The sequence below is a fragment of the Musa acuminata genome, chromosome BXJ2-10 (assembly GCF_036884655.1).
Source record: "Musa acuminata AAA Group cultivar baxijiao chromosome BXJ2-10, Cavendish_Baxijiao_AAA, whole genome shotgun sequence".
Classification (NCBI taxonomy): domain Eukaryota; kingdom Viridiplantae; phylum Streptophyta; class Magnoliopsida; order Zingiberales; family Musaceae; genus Musa; species Musa acuminata.
Genome location: NC_088347.1, coordinates 28741886 through 28762026, shown reverse-complemented (window position 1 = coordinate 28762026; position 20141 = coordinate 28741886). Strand labels below are relative to the sequence as shown.

Here is a 20141-nt window from a genome sequence, read left to right as displayed (position 1 = left end):
GTAACACCTTCAATGATTTATACATACATACATACATACATACATACATAAACATATATATATATATATATATATATATATATATATATATATATATATATATATATATATATATATATCATGCACGTGAAGGATGGCAAGAGGAACCATAAGTGAACGTGAGCATTTGCCCTGTGTCATCAAATTAAATGTTTAATGAGATGAATGCTCAATTAGTAATTAAGATAAGCCATTCAGCGTCATAAGTAAAACTAGCATAAAAAACACGATTGATAAAACTATATAGAAACTTAAATCAGCTCTTATACAAGGGGCAAAAATAAAGTTATGAATCACACGGAACAAAATGTTATGGAAGCGTCACCATCAGCTACAGCATCGAGAGAAGCTAGTGTGAGGTTTAACCAACCAAAAGCAGCCCCATGGACGATGGCTTTCCTCCTTGTTCACCACCATGCTACGTATGATACCGTGAGGTGGAAGACATTGTCCTGAGATGAGAAGACGAGGATAGAGACGATTGCAGACGACATCATTCATGTCGATGGCCTCATCTTCTTTGACCCGCATCACCCATATCCCAGCGAAACTAGACGTTGCGTGTTGTCGACGGAGAGCGAAGTGGTCCGGCTGGCTATTTTGGAACGAGACCAGCGTTCTAGAGGAAGGCTAACGGTGGTGTTACTTGTCAAACCTACAGTCTGTACTCTGACTCCTTCAATCTTTAGTCATATATAACTTTTCTCTCATCTTTTTTTATCTCACATACATAAATATTTTCAATTAGAATTACTTAAATTTATCATGCTAAGTCTCATTAATTGTATATGATTCATTTTACTCTATAAACATGATGAAAATTCACTTATTGTTTGATGATTCAAGAATTTAGTTTGAGATATTCTTACATCTAAAAGACTCAACTTTGAATTGAGGATTTGAAATCCTTTCTAATGTTAATCTCTAAAATATTATTATGATGATGCTTACATACTTACCTTTTTAAGAGAGTCTAAAATATCGTCTAATATGATAGATATGATATATGCACGACGATGACATAGCCAATGCTCTATAAATACGCTCTCCCTCCTCCAGCCTTGTGCTCCTCTCATTTGTCAATCTTTGCCGAGTATAACACGTTCCTTGTCCATCCACCACCCTAGTCATGGCTTCGTCCCCACACAGCTCCTCTCCTATCCACCACCTCCTCGTCTTCTTCCTCCTCTTCGCTGCTGCCACGGCCTTCCCCGTCACCTCCGAGTTCGAACTCGGCATCCAGAAGAGAATTCACTTCCGCGTCTACTTCCACGAGACCTTTCTCGGCCCCAACAACACCACCGTCACCGTGGTGAACATGAGCCTCCCCTACACCTTCGGGGACATCGACATCTTCGACGCCGTGCTGAGAGTCAGCTCCGACGCTAGCTCGACGGTCGTCGGAAGGGCGCAGGGCGCGGGCTTCCACATGTCGCAGCAGGAGGAGGCGTCTCTGATACCGCTGGTGCTGGTGTTCACGGCGGGGGAGTTCGCCGACAGCACGCTCACGGCGATCGGGAGACTGGACGCGTCCGGGAAGGCGGAGCGGGCCATCGTGGGTGGGACGGGTGTTTTCCAGTACGCATGGGGGAAGCTGGCGAGCAAGCTGGTGACGTCCTCCGTCGAGGGCCTCGTCGCCGCCTTCGACGTCTACGTCATCTACTACACCGACGTCGGTTGCAGTGCCATCACATGATTAAACGACGTGGCCGTCACCGAAGCTTAATACAAGGCACAAAGAAGCTCGGCCTCTGGCGTCACTCCACGAAGACAGTCGTTGGAATAAGGACAAAACAAAAGGCTGAACTAAATGCTATTCTACGTGTCACTTTGTTCTTCATCTTTCTCTTAAAATAAATTAAAGCGTCTTATTATTGAGAAAGAAAAGCTATTACAAACGTCGATATTTGGCAGCACAGTACGGTGACATGTTTTATTTTTTAGGTATATATGACTGTAGTAAATCAATTCTTCTCCTATTTAGAATTCGTAGTGCATCGGACCACACTGTAAAGTGGTTAATAAGATCAATATTGTACAGACAAACTCAATATAATAAAATAAAGTTATATATATATATATATATATAATTCATGAATGCTTTTATGCATCATATAAAATTCTTGAATGAAGAAAAAGATCTGATTACTTGGAAAGAATTAAACGAGGTGTGTTATGTGGTATAAAACTCATATCCTGTAGAATGACATTAAGGATAGGTTATCTGTCAATTTTTTCATTATAATCTACTATAATTCTAAAAAAGTATCAAACTTCGTTCTACATAAAGTCTTTCTTTTTTCTGGAAACACACAAAGAAAACTGAAACAAGTGGGTACAAAATGGTCAATGGATCATATTGTTAGTGTTGTGTGTTTCTGTGAACATGAGACCGTGTCGATGTCGCATATAATATAATGTAATTAAAGCATTGGACATGGAAGTAAATATGAGAATGGACAAACGATGTTTCACCTTTTTTATCACGCAATTAATACATAATTACTGACATCATACTTTGTCATGGATCTCTAATCTTTGGATACTAAATATAGTTGAATTTTAGCTACTACGGATAAGGAATAACTTGAGATATCGATAGATTGAGTATAGCTTATTTTATAAAAAATATTTTTGTAATGAATTCTTGTTATAAATTACTATAAATCAATAATTGAAGATGCAAGATTCTTAATTAAAGCATCTCATAACCTTTTGCTCGTAGTTTGGTAGGTCTATTGCTTTTTGGCACACTCAATCATTAAAGAACATAATTTTTATTAATATCTTTATTTTAAAATTTAATCTGACAAGTATAAATTTAATTTACTATATAATAATAGTCATATATCTTATTATATGTATAATATATTTTAGAAAGTATGTTTAGAATAATATGATAATCATGAGTTAAGTATGAGCTAAATATGAATTTATATATTTTATAAATCTAAAAATATAGAAATTACGATAAATCTGATATATAAGAGTTGGATTGACTCGATTTTACAACGTACCTCAAGTCAGACTTCAAATTAGACTCCTCTTATCCAAATAGATTTTGATATTTTAAATTATTAAAGAATAATTTAAATTCATAAATTAAAAATTTTTAATTCATAATCTTAAATTTAAAACTAATTAAGTCATCCGAATTCATAGCTAGTTCTTGAAATACAAATATATATATATATAACTAAATAAATTAAAACTATTATTTTAATCTAAAAAAAATAAAAGTTTTAATAATTAAATCAATCTTAAAAATCACTTAAGCTTAAAAAACCATTATAAGTCAAATAATCATTCTAACATTATAAATCAATTATCATTATTTATTAATTTATTAATTTTAAAATTAAAATATTATTATGCATCATACGATCACAACAATTTTAATATCAATGATTTCAAAATATGAATCAAAACTGATTAGAATATAATAGAAAATCTTTTAATATTAAGGATTTTAAAATATAAATAAAATTTGATTAGAAAAGAATAGAGGATCTTACCTCACCTCAAAATCATCTTCTTGAAATATCTTTTCTTGGATACTTTTATTGTGCTCGGTGTGGAATAAGGAAGGGGGAGCTTCTTTATATAGTAAATATTTAATTACTATATAAAGATGAAATCTCCCTAAAAATTAAGTAAATATTTAATTATTATTTTAAATTTAATTTTATTTTATTTTCACATATAAAGATAAAAATATAATATTCATTCGTTATTATTCACATGTGAAAAAGGATCGTATATTATTTACTTTCTAAAAATCACATCACTTATTAGGAAATAAGTGACTCGGACGATGGTGCTTAAGAAACAAGTTGTCATCGATTAAACTTATGGGTCTTATAATTTAGACCTTTTTAGGTCTCCTCTACATTGTTAGTTGTTATCAAGGAGGTAAGTAGCTATTTATTGTGATTCATGAATTCCTTTGCATATGAATGATTTAATAATGTTGCATGAGTAAGGCTTTCTGCATTGTGGCACGGCCCATGTTGATAATATGCGGGCACATAAAAACTTCAATAAGAGTCTCCTTACATAACCATATAAGAAGACGTTTTGGATGATGGCTACATGCAATTGGTGGTGCTGAGGAAGGGGCCTATTTTTAGGTTGATTACATTGTAATCTTACAGTGACTTTTAAATTAGTAGGCTACAATGTAGAGATTAATACGGGAATGTTGTGTACTTATCTGAACAAAATGATATTGTATTTCTTCCTATTTAGAAGTTCTAATTTTCATGATTGAGTTTCATTTTGTCCTGGTCCTTATCTAAATTTGACTCTTAAAACCTCGAGTGATTTAGTGAATGTTGTTGAATAATACTTGATTCATAACTGGTGCATTGCCCTCTTAAATTAAGTTATATGTTGGAAAACAAAACTTAATAGGTACAAATGCATTTTAGTTTTTAGATTGCTCATTTAGTTGATGTCACATGTCCACGTCTATAAGACTATATATAAGTGCGTGTGTATGTAGAGTAACCGTGTCATTTATTAGATTCTACCCCAATATCATATGACAATAACAATATAAAGGGTGGATTTTTTTAATATATAGATTCCTCAGATTTATCCCGTGATGCAACTCAAACTAGATGAGTTTATATGCTAGCGGTTGCAGGGAGCAGGTGACTCCTATGCTGATACTTGGGTGTTGCTTCTTTAACCTATACGATGAAAGAGCTGGCAAAGTGTTAGGATTATCCCTATCAAATACTATAATATTAGGTTTCGTTTTTGTTGATCATAGAGCAGCTAGGTTATAGGACCATCAAAGATTTTGATCGAACAGTAGATCGAACCAAGAATTTGACATCAAGCACTCTATCAAATTAAAACTCTAACCAAGATTGGGAAAATTGGACGAGAAGGAATAGTAAGAGATCGGACCTTGATCACCATATCGCGCTCTTCGCTACCAGAGAGGGCAGAGAGGAGAGCCGTCTCTGTAGATTCTTCGCATCATCATTTCCCCCTTCATCTTTTTTAGTATTTATTTTTATCCAAAATTATATATTACTTACTGATGCAGTCTGCTGCTTTATGATTCGTGAAAATGTGACGTTTCCATAATCAATTTGATCCTTTTTTTTACTATTTATTTTATTCAAATTAATACCTTTATTTTTCACAAATTATTTACGTCAATCAAAAAATATTAATCTTGAACTCTTTTAATGTTAATAAATTGTTAAGTAGGAGTGGAGGGATCTTTTCGTATTTGATTAGGTATTGACTCTAATCAATTTGGGACTAAATATGTTTAAAATTTTTAATCGAGAGTCTTACACACACTTGTTATAAATTTTCAACATTAAGAAGCGATAATTAGCCAATTTTGCAGAACCGACACAAGTTTTAATGTGGACCGCATAAACAGTTGAAACAGGTGAAGCAAACACATCTTGAGAAAGAAATGCATTGTGTGATGGGCCCACTATGTGGTTTAGATTGCGCACGGATTGGGTCAATTATTCACATTGAAAGCGAACAAGGCATATGACGATCCTCTATAATAAATGCACGAGACGCACCGATCACACTCGGGAACCATCTTCCATCTCTGAGTTTAAGGATGCATTCACCGGGAAGGCCAAACATCCATCTTCTTCCTTCGAAAGAGGCATTCATTCCCCTGTAAGAAGGGTAAATATTCGCAGACATGATAATTGCTGTGGTTGGAAGTTGACATTTGTTGACGACGCTCGGCAACGCCTCTTCTATAAATACATGTCCTTTTTTAGCGTTGTGCCCACTTAACTTCGGTCCTTTTGTCATGATGAGGATATTAATTATGATAAGACCCGACTGACATCATATGACGTCTCACGCCTCGGACGATGCAATGGCACTTGGTCAATCGGACCGAAACACAGGCCGAGACGCATTAACACCTACTCAGGCTCGGTTCTTCACGTCACGTCAAACCAATGTCAGACGCAACCAGCCTGCCCCCTGCAAGCGGGCACATCAGGAAACAATAAGCCTCCCTATAAATACCCTCTCGTTCATCAGGAGAGGGGAGAACACACCAAAGAGGGATACAAAAAATATTTCTTCTTCTGAAACCCCCTCCATATCCACTAACTTTATCGTCGGATGGGTCGGACCAAGCTTCCGACCTGACCTGTGTGCAGGTAAGGAGACGAAGCTATTTCCTCGGGACGCAAGGAGAGGACGCCTTCCCCCCAGGACATCCCGACGAACCCAACGGTGGTCTGGTCCGCGCGGTCGGTCACTCCGACAATCCCGAGAGACCTCGAGCAAAGATCCCCGTCGTTTGGACTCGAACTGAGCCGCGTCGACCCCGAGGCCACTGCTAGCATGTTGTTTCCCACAACATTATCAAAGCCATGGCTTCATCCCCACACAGCTCCTCTCATCTCTACTTACTCCTCGTCCTCTTCCCCCTCCTTGCGGCTGCCACGACCTTACCCGTCACCTCCGAGTTCGAACTCGGCATCCAGAAGAGAATCCACTTCCGCGTCTACTTCCACGAGACCTTTCTCGGGCCCGACAACACCACCGTCACCGTGGTGAACATGAGCCTCCCCTACACCTTCGGGGACGTCGACATCTTCGACGCCGTGCTGAGGATCGGCCTCTCCAAGTGGTCGACTGAAGTCGGAAGGGCGCAGGGCGTGAGCTTCCACGTGTCGCAGCGGGACGAGTCGTCGCTGATACCGCTGGTGCTGGTCCTGGTGTTCACGGCGGGAAACTTCTGCGACAGCACGCTCACGGTGATCGGGAGGATCGACGCGTCCGGGAAGGCGGACCGGGCCATCGTGGGAGGGACGGGGGTGTTCCAGTTCGCGTCGGGGAACGTGGTGAGCAAGCAGGTGACGTCCGATGTCGCCGGACTCGTCGTCGCCTTCGAGGTCTACGTCATGTACCATAACGACGTCCGTCTCACTTCCATCGCGTGATCCGAGACACGATAACGAAAGCTACAGCATTTAAATAAGAGCTAACAATGTTTATCTTGCTTTACGACAGCAGAATAAATAATAAGGCTAAAATAAAAAGAATTATTCGATCTCGTTTATTAATATTACGAATAAAAACCTATTGCAACAAACTCCAAAAATATCAGAACTCGTTGAACTATAGACATATCTTATACAATTCTCCAACCTGTTCTTTAGATACATACAATTTTATATTAAAAAACTAAGTGTTTGAAATATTATTCCATCGTAATCATGACTGTTTTTTCTTTTAGCAAGTTCACTTTGGACCATGAGCAACATGAAGCTGAAGAAAAACATAACCTTTCATCTATAAATCGAAGATCATACTGAAGCAGTGAAGAACTTTGTTCGCTTGTATAAAAGTCAACCCAATAATTCGTATCACGGGAAGAACTTTGAGCATTTAACTCTCTTTTACTTCACCCAACACTAATTTAACTTTCACAAGGGTCAAATCGAAAAATCTTCCTCTCGACCCTGACATGTGTCCGGTGAAAAATAAACATGTCACTCATCAAGAGAGAAACTATATTGAGATAGATGAGGCCCAAACTCAACCCAACCCGACGCTCGCTTCCATCATCCGAGCATCTACGTGGACAAGCGCATTTAGGATTGGATCGAACCACGTTGGCACCTCGACCACAAGGGTCACTAACAATCGTCTTTATGATTCTTTCACATCGTCACTCCCCCGCCTTCGTTGCCCTTTCTCATCGTGGAGAGAGCTTTGGTAGTTCTTACTACTCGTGCGATCTGCTGCTTTAAAGATCGGTGAATATGCCACGTGTCCATATATCATTTGATCCTTTTTTTACTATTTATTTTTATTCAAATAATATTCTTATTTTCACAAACTATTCAATCACGAGCTCTTTTGAATCATAAATTGTTAAGCGGGACCACATGATCTTTCCTTTCCTAAGGTGGATCCCAAAAGTTGTCTGTCAGAAAAAGAAAATTTGTATTTGACTCTTTATTAGGTATTAGGTATTGATTCTCTAAGTCTCTGATCAATGTGAAATCAAATATGATACTATCTCTACTCTAAATTCTTAATTAATGGTTTTAATAAGACTTGTTATCCATTTCTATCCTATTTATAGACGATTAACTAATTTCGCTGCACCTACATAAGCTTTAATACGGATGCTATGAACAGGTGAAGTATACGTATACTGATAAAGAAATGCATTGCGTGAAGGGACAACTAAGTAGGAGACATTACACGCGGAATGGGTCAACTATGCACTTTGAAAGGTAACACGTCATGCGCTGGCATTTGACGATCTGCTGAGAAACATTGACATGCGTGACGGTGGTGTTGTCCCATGCCTTTTTGTTTTTTGGTCTCGTGATGATATATATAATGGTAAAAATAAACATGATTTTAGGATATGTTTTGACAGGAGAGAATATGTATTTATATTAAAATTCACATAAAATTCATTTGGTATGCTGATATGAGAACACATCATGTGAGCTTTTCTTTGATTACTGTAAAGCAAAAAGATGGTTAATGGCCCCACATGAGTCACGAATGACTTGATTGGCGAGTGAAGGTTTTGCATCTCACCGTCGGTCATTAATTACGTCGCGATTTTAAGTGGAGTGGTGAGGTACCGATCACGCATGGGAACCAACACTTCATTTCCACATGTCAACAACTGAAGATGCGAACAAACGGGAGCGACAGCCATGAGCCAACCGCGTACATCTGTGTTGAAACACATACAGATAGATAGCGTTGCCAATGTTGTTCGTTAATTAACAAGCAAATTGACGAGCTACAGGTGGCCAGTTGGCACTTGCAGAAGACGCAACACTATCCTCATCGCCCATTGCTTGCAACTATCATCCCTCCATCGCTCAGTTACCCGTCTCCATTGCTCGACATCATATATATATATATATATATATATATATATATATATATATATTCATGGAGAAGACTATATGGTGTGTACATCGTGTTACTAGATGATATCTTCTTCCCTGCGCGGAGACCTTCACCTGTAAGAGTAATATTCGTTTTGAGTATTTTATGTAGACATGATAATGAGATTTTGTTGGAAGTTGGCATTTGTTGACGACGCATGGCACAGACATTACTCTATAAATACATGTTCCTGATCCAGCGTTGTACCCACCTCACTTCGATCCTTCGGTCATCCTAGCCATGGCTTCATCCCCACACAGCTCCTCTCATCTCTACTTCCTCCTTGTTTTCTTCCTCCTCCTGGCTGCTGCCACAGCCTTCCCGGTGACCTCCGAGTTCGAACTCGGCCGGCAGAGCAGAATCCACTTCCGCGTCTACTTCCACGAGACCTTTCTCGGCCCCGACAACACCACCGTCACCGTAGTGAACATGAGCCTCCCCAACACCTTCGGGGACGTCGACATCTTCGACGCCGTGCTGAGGACCGGCCCCTCCAAGAGTTCGACCGAAGTCGGGAGGGCGCAGGGCGTGAGCTTCCACGCGTCGCAGCGGGACGAGTCGGCGCTGATACCGCTGGTGCTGGTGTTCACGGCCGGGGACTTCTGCGACAGCACGCTCACGGTGATAGGGAGGATGGACACCTCCGGGAAGGCGGACCGGGCCATCGTGGGAGGGACGGGGGTGTTCCAGTTCGCTTGGGGGAACGTGGTGAGCAAACTGGTGACGTCCGACAAAGCGGGACTCGTCGCCGCCTTCGACATCTATGTCGTCTATTATGACGACGTCCGTCTCACCGCCGTCGCGTGATCCGCGAGACGATAATTAAAGCCACGGCGATCATATATGTTCATCTTGCTTCATGTCAGGAGATGAATTATTATATGATAAGGCTGAAATAAAAAGAAATGTCGATCTCGTTTATTAAAATTATGAATGAAAACCTATTACAACATATTCCAAAAATATGGGAACTCGTTCGACTGCACACGCATCATCTATAATTCTCTCCTTCAATGATTTATACATGCATACATATATATATACATACATATATATATACATACATACATCATGCACGTGAAGGATGGCAAGAGGAGCCATAAGTGAACGTGAGCATGTGCCCTGTGTCATCTAATTAAATGTTTAATGAGATGAATGCTCAATTAGTTATTAAGATAAACCATTCAGCGTCATAAGTAAAACTAGCATAAAAAAACACGATTGATAAGACTATACAGAAACTTAAATCAACTCTTATACAAGGGACAAAAATAAAGTTATGAATCATGAGCTATAGAAACTCCTATTAAGTAAGAAAAATATTAAATGAGTAATTTGAATATTATTCTCTCATCCAGTTCATACTGATGGATGAGGACATCGACGAGTAACGAAGAGCAGCAATCGTAAACGACGTGTGTTCCTTCTCCAAAATTGAGGCATCAGTCACATTGATGGTCTCATCCACATCGCTTTTTATCGGAAATTTGATATGCAAATATGCCTATTGAGTCACCAAATGTTCTTCCACCAAAGATGGAAAGAAAACAAGTATCACACGGAACAAATGTTATGGAAGCCTCACCATCAGCTACAGCATCGAGAGAAGCTAGTGTGAGGATTAACCAACCAACAGCAGCCCCATGGATGATGGCTTTCCTCCTTGTTCACCTACCATGCTACGTATGATACCGTGAGGTGGAAGATATTGTCCTGAGATGAGAAGACGAGGATAGAGACGATTGCAGACGGCATCGTTCATGTCGATGGCCTCATCTTCTTTGACCCGCATCACCCATATCCCAGCGAAACTAGACGTTGCGTGTTGTCGGCGGAGAGCGAAGTGGTCCGGCCGGCTATTTTGGAACGAGACCAGCGTTCTAGAGGAAGGCTAACGGTGGTGTTACTTGTAAAACCTACAGTCTGTACTCTGACTCCTTCAATCTTTAGTCATATATTACTTTTCTCTCATCTTTTTTTATCTCACATACATAAATATTTTCAATAAGAATTACTTAAATTTATCATGCTAAGTCTCATTAATTGTATATGATTCATTTTACTCTATAAACATGATGAAAATTCACTTATTGTTTGATGATTCAAGAATTTAGTTTGAGATATTCTTACATCTAAAAGACTCAACTTTGAATTGAGGATTTGAAATCCTTTCTAATGTTAATCTCTAAAATATTATTATGATGATGCTTACATACTTACCATTTAAGAGAGTCTAAAATATCGTCTAATATGATAGATATGATATATGCACGACGATGACATAGCCAATGCTCTATAAATACGCTCTCCCTCCTCCAGCCTTGTGCTCCTCTCACTTGTCAATCTTTGCCAAGTATAACACGTTCCTTGTCCATCCACCACCCTAGTCATGGCTTCGTCCCCACACAGCTCCTCTCCTATCCACCACCTCCTCGTCTTCTTCCTCCTCTTCGCTGCTGCCACGGCCTTACCCGTCACCTCCGAGTTCGAACTCGGCATCCAGAAGAGAATCCACTTCCGCGTCTACTTCCACGAGACCTTTCTCGGCCCCGACAACACCACCGTCACCGTGGTGAACATGAGCCTCCCCTACACCTTCGGGGACATCGACATCTTCGACGCCGTGCTGAGGGTGGGCTCCGACGCTAGCTCGACGGTCGTCGGAAGGGCGCAGGGCGCGGGGTTCCACATGTCGCAGCAGGAGGAGGCGTCTCTGATACCGCTGGTGCTGGTGTTCACGGCGGGGGAGTTCGCCGACAGCACGCTCACGGCGATCGGGAGACTGGACGCGTCCGGGAAGGCGGAGCGGGCCATCGTGGGTGGGACGGGGGTGTTCCAGTACGCATGGGGGAAGCTGGCGAGCGAGCTGGTGACGTCCTCCGTCGACGGCCTCGTCGCCGCCTTCGACGTCTACGTCATCTACTACACCGACGCTTAATACAAGACAAAAAGAACTCCGGCTATGGCGTCACTCCATGAAGACATCGGTTGGAATAAGGACAAAAACAACATTCCGAAATGAATGCTATTCTACGTGTCACTTTGTACTTCCATCTTTATCTTAAAATAAAGAAAAGCTTCTTATTATTGAGAAGGAAAAGCTTTTACAAACGTCGATGTTTGGCAACACAGTACGGTGACATGTTTTATTTTTCATATCTGTTGGTATATATGACTACAGTAAATCTATTCTTCTCCTATTTAGGATTAGTAGCAGTATTATGCGTCGGACCACACTGTAAAGTAGTTAATAAGATCAACTAAAATAATATTGTACAGCCCAATTCAATATAATATAATAAATATAATAAAATTATATATATATATATATATATATATATTTCATGAATTTTTTTGATGAAAAGGATCTAATTACTTCGAAAGAACTAAGCGATGAGCGTTATGAGGTAAAAATCTCATCTGCTGTAGAGTGACATTAAGGGTAGCTTATCTGTCAAAAGTTTCGTTATAATCTACTATAATTCTGAAAAATACTTCGTAAGGAAATTTTTGTTGGAAACAGACAAAGAAAACTGAATCAAGTGGGTACAAAATGGTCGATGGATCATAATGTTAGTGCTGTGTGTTTATGTGAACATCAGAACGTATCAATGTCGCTTATAATTTAGTGCGATTAAATTATCGGACAAGGAAGCAATATGAGAACACACAAACGATGTTTAACCTTTTTCTATCACGCAATTAATATCTAATTACAACATCATACTTTGTCATGGATCTCTAATCTTTCGACACCAAATGTAGTTGAAATTTAGATACTATGGAGAAGGAATAACTTGAGATATTTTTGTATCTTTCACAATATGATCATCCAAGTTACATAGATACAAATTTATTTACTATATGTCACAGTCACTCTATAAATAATTAAGTTTCATAAGGGATCTAACACATGCACATCGGAATTTATTCTTTGATATGGAATCTTTACATTTGTCGCAAACTATAATCAACATAATGCGAATAAGTTACATAAAATTCCAAATAAATCACGTGCCTTGACAATATGATATGTACCTATTCCTCCCATAAACATGGCATTCATTCGTTCATTCAATTTTTCTAGTTAATTTATTAGTTAAAAAATCTTTCACATTTCATAATTGTTAATATATATTTTGATTCTTTAAAGGATGACTTGGATGTAATTGTAGCCTTTCACCGAGTCTATCATAGATGGATTTGATATCAATAACAATGAATATGTAACGCTGTACTTCTAGTTTTATCCATATCTTACATGTATAATTAACATATGATTTTACATTTTAAATTTTAATTACTGATATCAATATGACTACAATGGAAAGTTGACAATCCTAAAATTAAAATATACTAACTTACTAAACAAAATAATAGGGTTTCCCCTATCCATAATGTTTTAAACACCTATACATGATTATATCATTTAACTAAATAAAATATAAATATAATATGTCCAAAATTTATATACATAAAATATTAAAAAGTTATCGGTCATATCTATGTTAACATGGGCTTACATGTGCTTACTTCCCTATACAATCACTTGGGTGAGATACTAATATTCTTATCTGTAAAATATGATTAATCACTCAGTAAATATAAGTCTTTATTATTTTATTTATGTGAGCACATCATTTCATGTATATAACATTTCAAAATCCTTAACATAAAGTGTTTAATGATAGACACATCATCCTATAAATTCTTTAGCATATATAAATAATCCTACAATACAATATATATACAATAAGATGGTAAAATTTTATGTCGAAATAATTCAAATACTTATATGCACATGTAGGAAGCCTAACAAATGTATGATCTTTTACGCCTTATATCATAACATATGTGTGTACTATCATATCACATATTATTATAATATATATATGTATGTATGTACTTTCATATTGATGGAAAGTGATATGTTTGTATGTTTACTAGCAAAAACATATAAGCAAACTGAGCTAAAGTTTCAATGGTGTCGGTTGGCACCGAATGAGACATAGCTAGAGGGATGGAAGCGAGGTCTATATAGTTTTGATTTAGACTCTAGTTTGACTTGATTGTAGAAACTACATTGGTCTCCTCTCAAGTAAATAGGGGTATCAACAGAGTGGGGAATATGCAATTCTCCATTTTCTTTTAATTTGTTTTTTTACTTTAAAAATAAAATTATTATTAAAATTAATTAATAATATCAAAAATTCATGCTTTACGAGTTCTCTTGTGCAAGAATCATAGTCAATTATTAGAAGAAATATATCAATGACTGTGCAAGAATCACAGTCATGCACAGTGATCAGAAAGTGATGGTTCTTTCAGAATTAGAGTACACGACAAAGGTGAAAAAAAAAAAAGAAAACGTGTATCACAAGCAACAAATGTGATCACCGACAGCTACAGCATGGAGAAAAGATAAGTGTACGGAGGAAACCAACGCCCGATCGATGGCTTCCTCCTCGTTCACCCACCATGCAACGTACGAGACCATGAGGTGGAAGATATTGTCCTAAGATGAGAAGATTACAGTCGACATCGATCATGTCAATGGCCTCATCTTTTGGACCTCCATCTCCCATCTCCCCAGCGACACTTGCATTCGAGGCACCTACCGATCGAGAGCCGTCGCTGTACGTCTACGTTGCTTGCTGAAGGCGGAGAGCGAGGCACCTACCGATCGAGAGCCCGTATGCTGTAATCACCGGGCGTCCACCGGTGTTATTATGCATCGCTTATTGCATTTTATGCCATCTTCTTCCCCCCGCATTGGAAGGATGGACTCCAAATACACCATTCGGTCGAACTTAGATCCGGCGAACTTGACTCGATTTGGTTCATTATTTTTTTCCGAATTCTTGTTGCTCTAGTTGGAAGATGGAATGACTTTTGACTTTGAGGTTCGACTAAGATGTCCAACTAGGGGAATCCAACCTCAATATCTAAATTAACGTAGCTCGAGTCGATTTCTTCCAAGTTCAATGAGGATACGATTGTCCAATTTTGTTTTGAATAGCACCCATAAGACTCTTGGATGAGTTCAATAAGCTTGCCCGAGAAATCTTCAATTTAGAGCTTGTTCATGTCATAGTTGTATGACTATTGATGAGTTTGAATCAAATTGATCAGAGTTAATATATATATCAAGTAAGATATTAATTCAATCCAAAGAGTTATCTGATTCTTTCAATCCTTAGTCATATAAGCTTATTTTTCTAATCTTATACCCATAAATATTTTCAATAATAGTTCATGAATTGATTGAGTTTAACATGTCAAAGTCTAATTAATTGTAAATGATTCATTTCCGTGTATAAATATAATGATGATCCACTTGTCAAATGTTGATTATTCAAAAATTTATTTGAGATATTCTTACATCTAAAAGACTTATTTATCGAAGATTAAGGATTTAAAATATTATTTAAATTTAATCTCTTAAATATTAATATGATGATGTGTACATCATACTTACTTGTGATAAATATGATATGTATGACGATGACAGAGCCATAAGCCAATGCTCTATAAAGACACTTTCCCTCTTATTGTTGTGCTCATCTCACTTATCACTTCACGTTCCTTGTCCATCCACCACCCTAATCATGGCGTCGTCCCCACACAGCTCCTCTCTTTTCCACCACCTCCTCGTCTTCTTCCTCCTCCTGGCTGCTGCCACGGCCTTCCCGGTCACCTCCGAGTTCGAACTCGGCATCCAGAAGAGAATCCACTTCCGCGTCTACTTCCACGAGACCTTTATCGGTCCCGACAACACCACCGTCACCGTGGTGAACATGAGCCTCCCCTACACCTTCGGGAACATCGAGATCTACGACACCGTGCTGAGGGTCGGCCCCGACGAAAGCTCCACCTTCCTCGGAAGGGTGCAGGGCGCGGGCTTCCACGTATCAATGCAGGAGGAGGTGATGCTGGTACCGCTGGTGCTGGTGTTCACGGCGGGGAAGTTCGTCAACAGCACTCTCACGGTGATCGGGAGACTGGACGCGTCCGGGAACTCGGAGCGGGCCATCGTGGGAGGGACGGGGGTGTTCCAGTACGCATGGGGGAAGCTGGTGACCGAGACGGTGACGTCCTCTGTCGCGAAGCTCGTCGTCGCCTACGACGTCTACGTCGTCTACTACAACGACCTCCATCACAGTGCCATCGCATGATTACGAGATGTCACCGAAGCTTAATACATGACACGAAGAATCTCCGCCTTATATATATATATATATATATCCTCTCTCTTTCTCTCTCTCTCTGTCTCTCTCTCTGTTGTGTGTTTATGTGCCAATGTCGCATATAATTACTTGTCACTTTGTACTTTATCTTTTTCTTAAAATAAATAAAAACTGTGTGTTTATGTGTCAATGTCACATATAATTTAATGTAATTAAAGCATTTTACATGGAAGCAAATATAAGAACGCACAAACGATGTTTCACCTTTTTGTATGACGCAATTAATATGTAATTACGACATCATACTTTGCCATGGATCTCTAATCTTTCGACACTAAATGCAATTTTGAATTTTAGCTACTATGGAGAAGGAATAACTTCATATATTATTAGGATGAGTATAATTTATTTTATAAGAGATTTTTATCAATTTTTTTATGAATTATTATTACAAATTATTATAAATCAATAATTCAAGAAGTAGGATTATTAATTAAAACATCTCATGACCTTTTGCTCCAAGGAGTATCACTCCCAAATACATTCGACTATTAAAGAACTTGATTTTTTATTAGTATCTTTATTTTTAAGTTTAATTAAGTATAAGTTTAATTTACTATAAAATAATAGTCATATGTCTTGTCATATGTATAATGCAATTTAAACTGTTAGTGTTGGTGTTGTATGGCTTAGGAGCAAAAGTTAAACAAGGTATTCCCTCGTGAAATAGTATGCATCTCTGTTGAACCGGTGAGCTTTGCGGTAACGAATCAATTGGATTGGGCTAAGTAGCATACCAGTCCAAGTGACCTTCCCTCAAACAAGTCAAAGCCCAGTTGCTGCCATGATGATGCTCTTCAAGTCAATTTGCTGCGGCTCAATCTCCGTCTGTGAGTTACAACCTACCAAAAGATTTCAACGGAATCAAAAAGAAGAAAAAGTAACATCCACAATCCTTTAATACCTGGTAAGATTTAGAACCTGCCACATCAATCTCAAGAGACACCACATCAGATAATGATATTTGTACCACAAACTGGAGAAAACAAAGTCAATCTAAAGCTTCTCCTACCAAAATTTCCGCTGCTGCTACGGGATAAGCAAGGAAAGATACCGAGTCCATAGGGTACCAAATGAACTACCCACTGGAGAGAGAAAAAATTGGGCTACCAATCTCAAATATTAGTTTCAGTAATCTTGCAGGCATCGAGGATCACTAAAGCATGTGATAAAAGAAGCAAGGAGTTACAGGCTAACGAGAACCTGAAGCTCTGCTCTCAAGGCAAAAATCTATTCATCATACACAACCGAAAACCTCATCCATGGACTGCTACAGGTCATAATCTTTTAGCCCAAGAAAACTCCCTATCCAAGTCAATTTTATTAAAAGCCATGTTTGCACGGCTCCTTGAGCAGTCTTTGCTCTACAATATTCTCATCAGCGGCTCCTTTTGATGTTAGTACCATAAGCTCACATGCTGTGGAAACTACTGCAGGCATTGATCCCCATACATTCTTCAGGCCATGCACCACTAGTTTGATTCCCGGTGAAACTGCTCGTCAAGACAGAGGTAAAGAATTCATCAATTAAAGGACGTTCTGATGTATTCGCATGCATGCAATTCTAATGGAAGATCAGGATCAATAAAACTACAATACACAGAAGCAGGAGTCTTGATGATATGGTTTAATTTATTATCATCCAGCTACTCTTAAAATTGATGTGAAACTGGCCTAGATAATGCTGCTGGCACCCATGGTACTCAAGCAGACGTATTTGAAGTTTCAAGTCGCCAAAAATCATCTAATTTGCGTTGCATCATTGGACAAATCTGAGGACGCTATATATTAAAAAAATCCACCTTTTATATTGTTATTGTCACATGATATTTGGGTAGAATCTAATAAATGGCACAGGTACTCTCTACAAACAAACATAGTTTGTGGATGTGGACATGATATTCCATGTGACATCAACTGAATGAACAACCTAAAAACTAAAATGCCTTTGTACCTTTTAAGTTTTGTTTACCAACATTTTACTTGATTGTCTTTTAGTTCCTCCCGTCTTCTAGTCATCTGGAGTTAATTATAGATGGCAACACACCAACTATGATTGAAGCATTATCCAACAACATTCACTAAATTACTCGAGGTTTTAAGAGTCAAATTTAGATAAAGACTACAACAAAATGAAACTCAATCAAGAAACTTGAAACCTCCAAATAAGAAGAAATACAACATCATTTGGTTCAGAAGAGTACACAACGTTCCCTTATTAATCTCTATATTGCAGCTTACTAATTTAAAGGCACTGCAATGTTACAATGTAATCAACCCAAAAATAGGTCCCTTCCTTAACACCACTAATTGCATGTAGCCATTATCCAAAACATCTTCCTATAAGGTTCTGTAAGTAGACCCTTATAGTAGTTTTTATGTGCCCGCATATTATCAACATGAGCCATGCCATAATGCAGAAAGCCTTACTCATGCAACATTATTAAATCCATCCTATGCAAAGGAATTCATGAATCACAATAAATTGCTAGTTACTTCCTTGATAACAACTAACAATGTAGACGAGACCTAAAAAGGTCTAAATTATATGACCCATAAGTTTAATCGATAGCAACTTGTTTAACTATTATCTCCTTATTAGAAGGGGTACCAATACATTTCCTTCTTAATACTTACTTCTTTTACCTGACTTGCCGAAATTTTCACATACAGCTACAGTTTCAGATGCATCACTACTTTCTAGCTGTGAAACTGGAATAATGATAAGATGTTCTTTTCTTTCAATTGATGTGTAGATAAAGTTGGCGTTTATTAGATCAATTGGTTGAACATCATGCATATCTGACAAATTTCTTGCTTGGATAACGTGAAATACATGAGATGCAGACATAGGAAGCAGTAATGTGCTTAAGATATGCAACAAGCAACAGAACCAGGGAAAGGAACAAAAGACTATGCGACTTAAAGGGAATCTGTTCGATGAATAATCCCCACATAATTCAATGATTTGATGGCCAGAGTATTGTCTTGAATGCATATATAGCAACCAAGTGCAAAGCCTAGTTCAGTCTAAAATCAAGAAAACGTAGTAGGTTACGACACAAAAAGCTCAAATACGTGAAAAAAACTCGAACAATTCCTGCAGTTAAGCTTCGACTACTTGCGTGATCAAGGGGAAGAAGTGAATCCAAACTGAGAGGAAAAAGATACTATAATATTAGGTTTCGTTTTCGTTGATCATAGAGCAACTAGGTTGCATGATCATCGGCTAGGACCCATCAAAGATTCTGATCGAACAGTAGATCGCACCAAGAAATTGACATCAAACCTACAAGACGGCGTCAAGCACTCCATCAAATTAAAACTCTAACCAAGATCGGGAAAATTGGACGAGAAGGGATCGTAAGAGATCGGACCTTGATCACCAAATCGCGCTCGTTGCCGCCGAGGAGGACAAAGAGGAGAGCCGCCTCTGCGATTCTTCACATCGTCCTTTCCCCCTTCTCACCGTGGAGACAGCTTCGGTGGTCGTAAATTACTGATGCAATCTGCCGCTTTGCGATTGATAGATATACCACGTGTCCATAATACATTTGATCATCTTTTTTAGTATTTATTTTTACCTAAAAATTTACATTACTTACTGATGCAATCTTCTGCTTTAAGATTCGTGGACATGCCACGTTTCGTTAATCAATTTGATCCTCTTTTTTACTATTTATTTTGTCCAAAATAATACTCTTATTTTTCACAAATTACTTACCTCAATAAAAAAACATTAATCTTGAGCTCTTTTAATGTTAATAAATTGTTAAGTAGGACCGGTTCTTTTCCTTTCAAGATATTTGATTCTTCATTAGCTATTGACTCTTTAAATCTCCAATCAACTTGAGACTAAATGTGCAAAATTGTTAATTGATAGTCTTACAAAGACTTGTTATCAATTTTCAACATTAA

At 38.3% G+C, this 20141-nt stretch overlaps 5 protein-coding genes and 1 long non-coding RNA gene across 6 annotated transcripts; 5 read left to right on the top strand and 1 right to left on the bottom strand.

Annotated features, from left to right (window-relative positions):
- The first annotated feature begins 1168 nt into the window (after positions 1-1168).
- LOC135625750 (pterocarpan synthase 1-like) lies at positions 1169-1735 on the top strand. The gene has a single exon (XM_065130841.1). The coding sequence runs from the start codon at positions 1169-1171 to the stop codon at positions 1733-1735; it is 567 nt and encodes a 188-aa protein (XP_064986913.1).
- A 4684-nt stretch (positions 1736-6419) lies between these two features.
- Positions 6420-6992, top strand: LOC103969778 (dirigent protein 1-like). The gene has a single exon (XM_009383428.3). The coding sequence runs from the start codon at positions 6420-6422 to the stop codon at positions 6990-6992; it is 573 nt and encodes a 190-aa protein (XP_009381703.2).
- Positions 6993-9216: 2224 nt separating this feature from the next.
- Positions 9217-9783, top strand: LOC135625749 (pterocarpan synthase 1-like). Its single transcript, XM_065130840.1, has one exon. It carries the CDS (start codon positions 9217-9219, stop codon positions 9781-9783), a length of 567 nt encoding a protein of 188 aa, XP_064986912.1.
- A 1582-nt stretch (positions 9784-11365) lies between these two features.
- LOC135625748 (pterocarpan synthase 1-like) lies at positions 11366-11914 on the top strand. Its single transcript, XM_065130839.1, has one exon. The coding sequence runs from the start codon at positions 11366-11368 to the stop codon at positions 11912-11914; it is 549 nt and encodes a 182-aa protein (XP_064986911.1).
- A 3670-nt stretch (positions 11915-15584) lies between these two features.
- Positions 15585-16151, top strand: LOC108951455 (pterocarpan synthase 1-like). The gene has a single exon (XM_018819163.2). It carries the CDS (start codon positions 15585-15587, stop codon positions 16149-16151), a length of 567 nt encoding a protein of 188 aa, XP_018674708.1.
- A 1173-nt stretch (positions 16152-17324) lies between these two features.
- Positions 17325-19729, bottom strand: LOC135624961 (uncharacterized). Its single transcript, XR_010491851.1, has 2 exons — positions 19601-19729; positions 17325-17716 (listed from the first exon to the last, which is right to left on the bottom strand). It is a non-coding gene; the product is annotated as an uncharacterized LOC135624961 (long non-coding RNA).
- Positions 19730-20141: the final 412 nt, after the last annotated feature.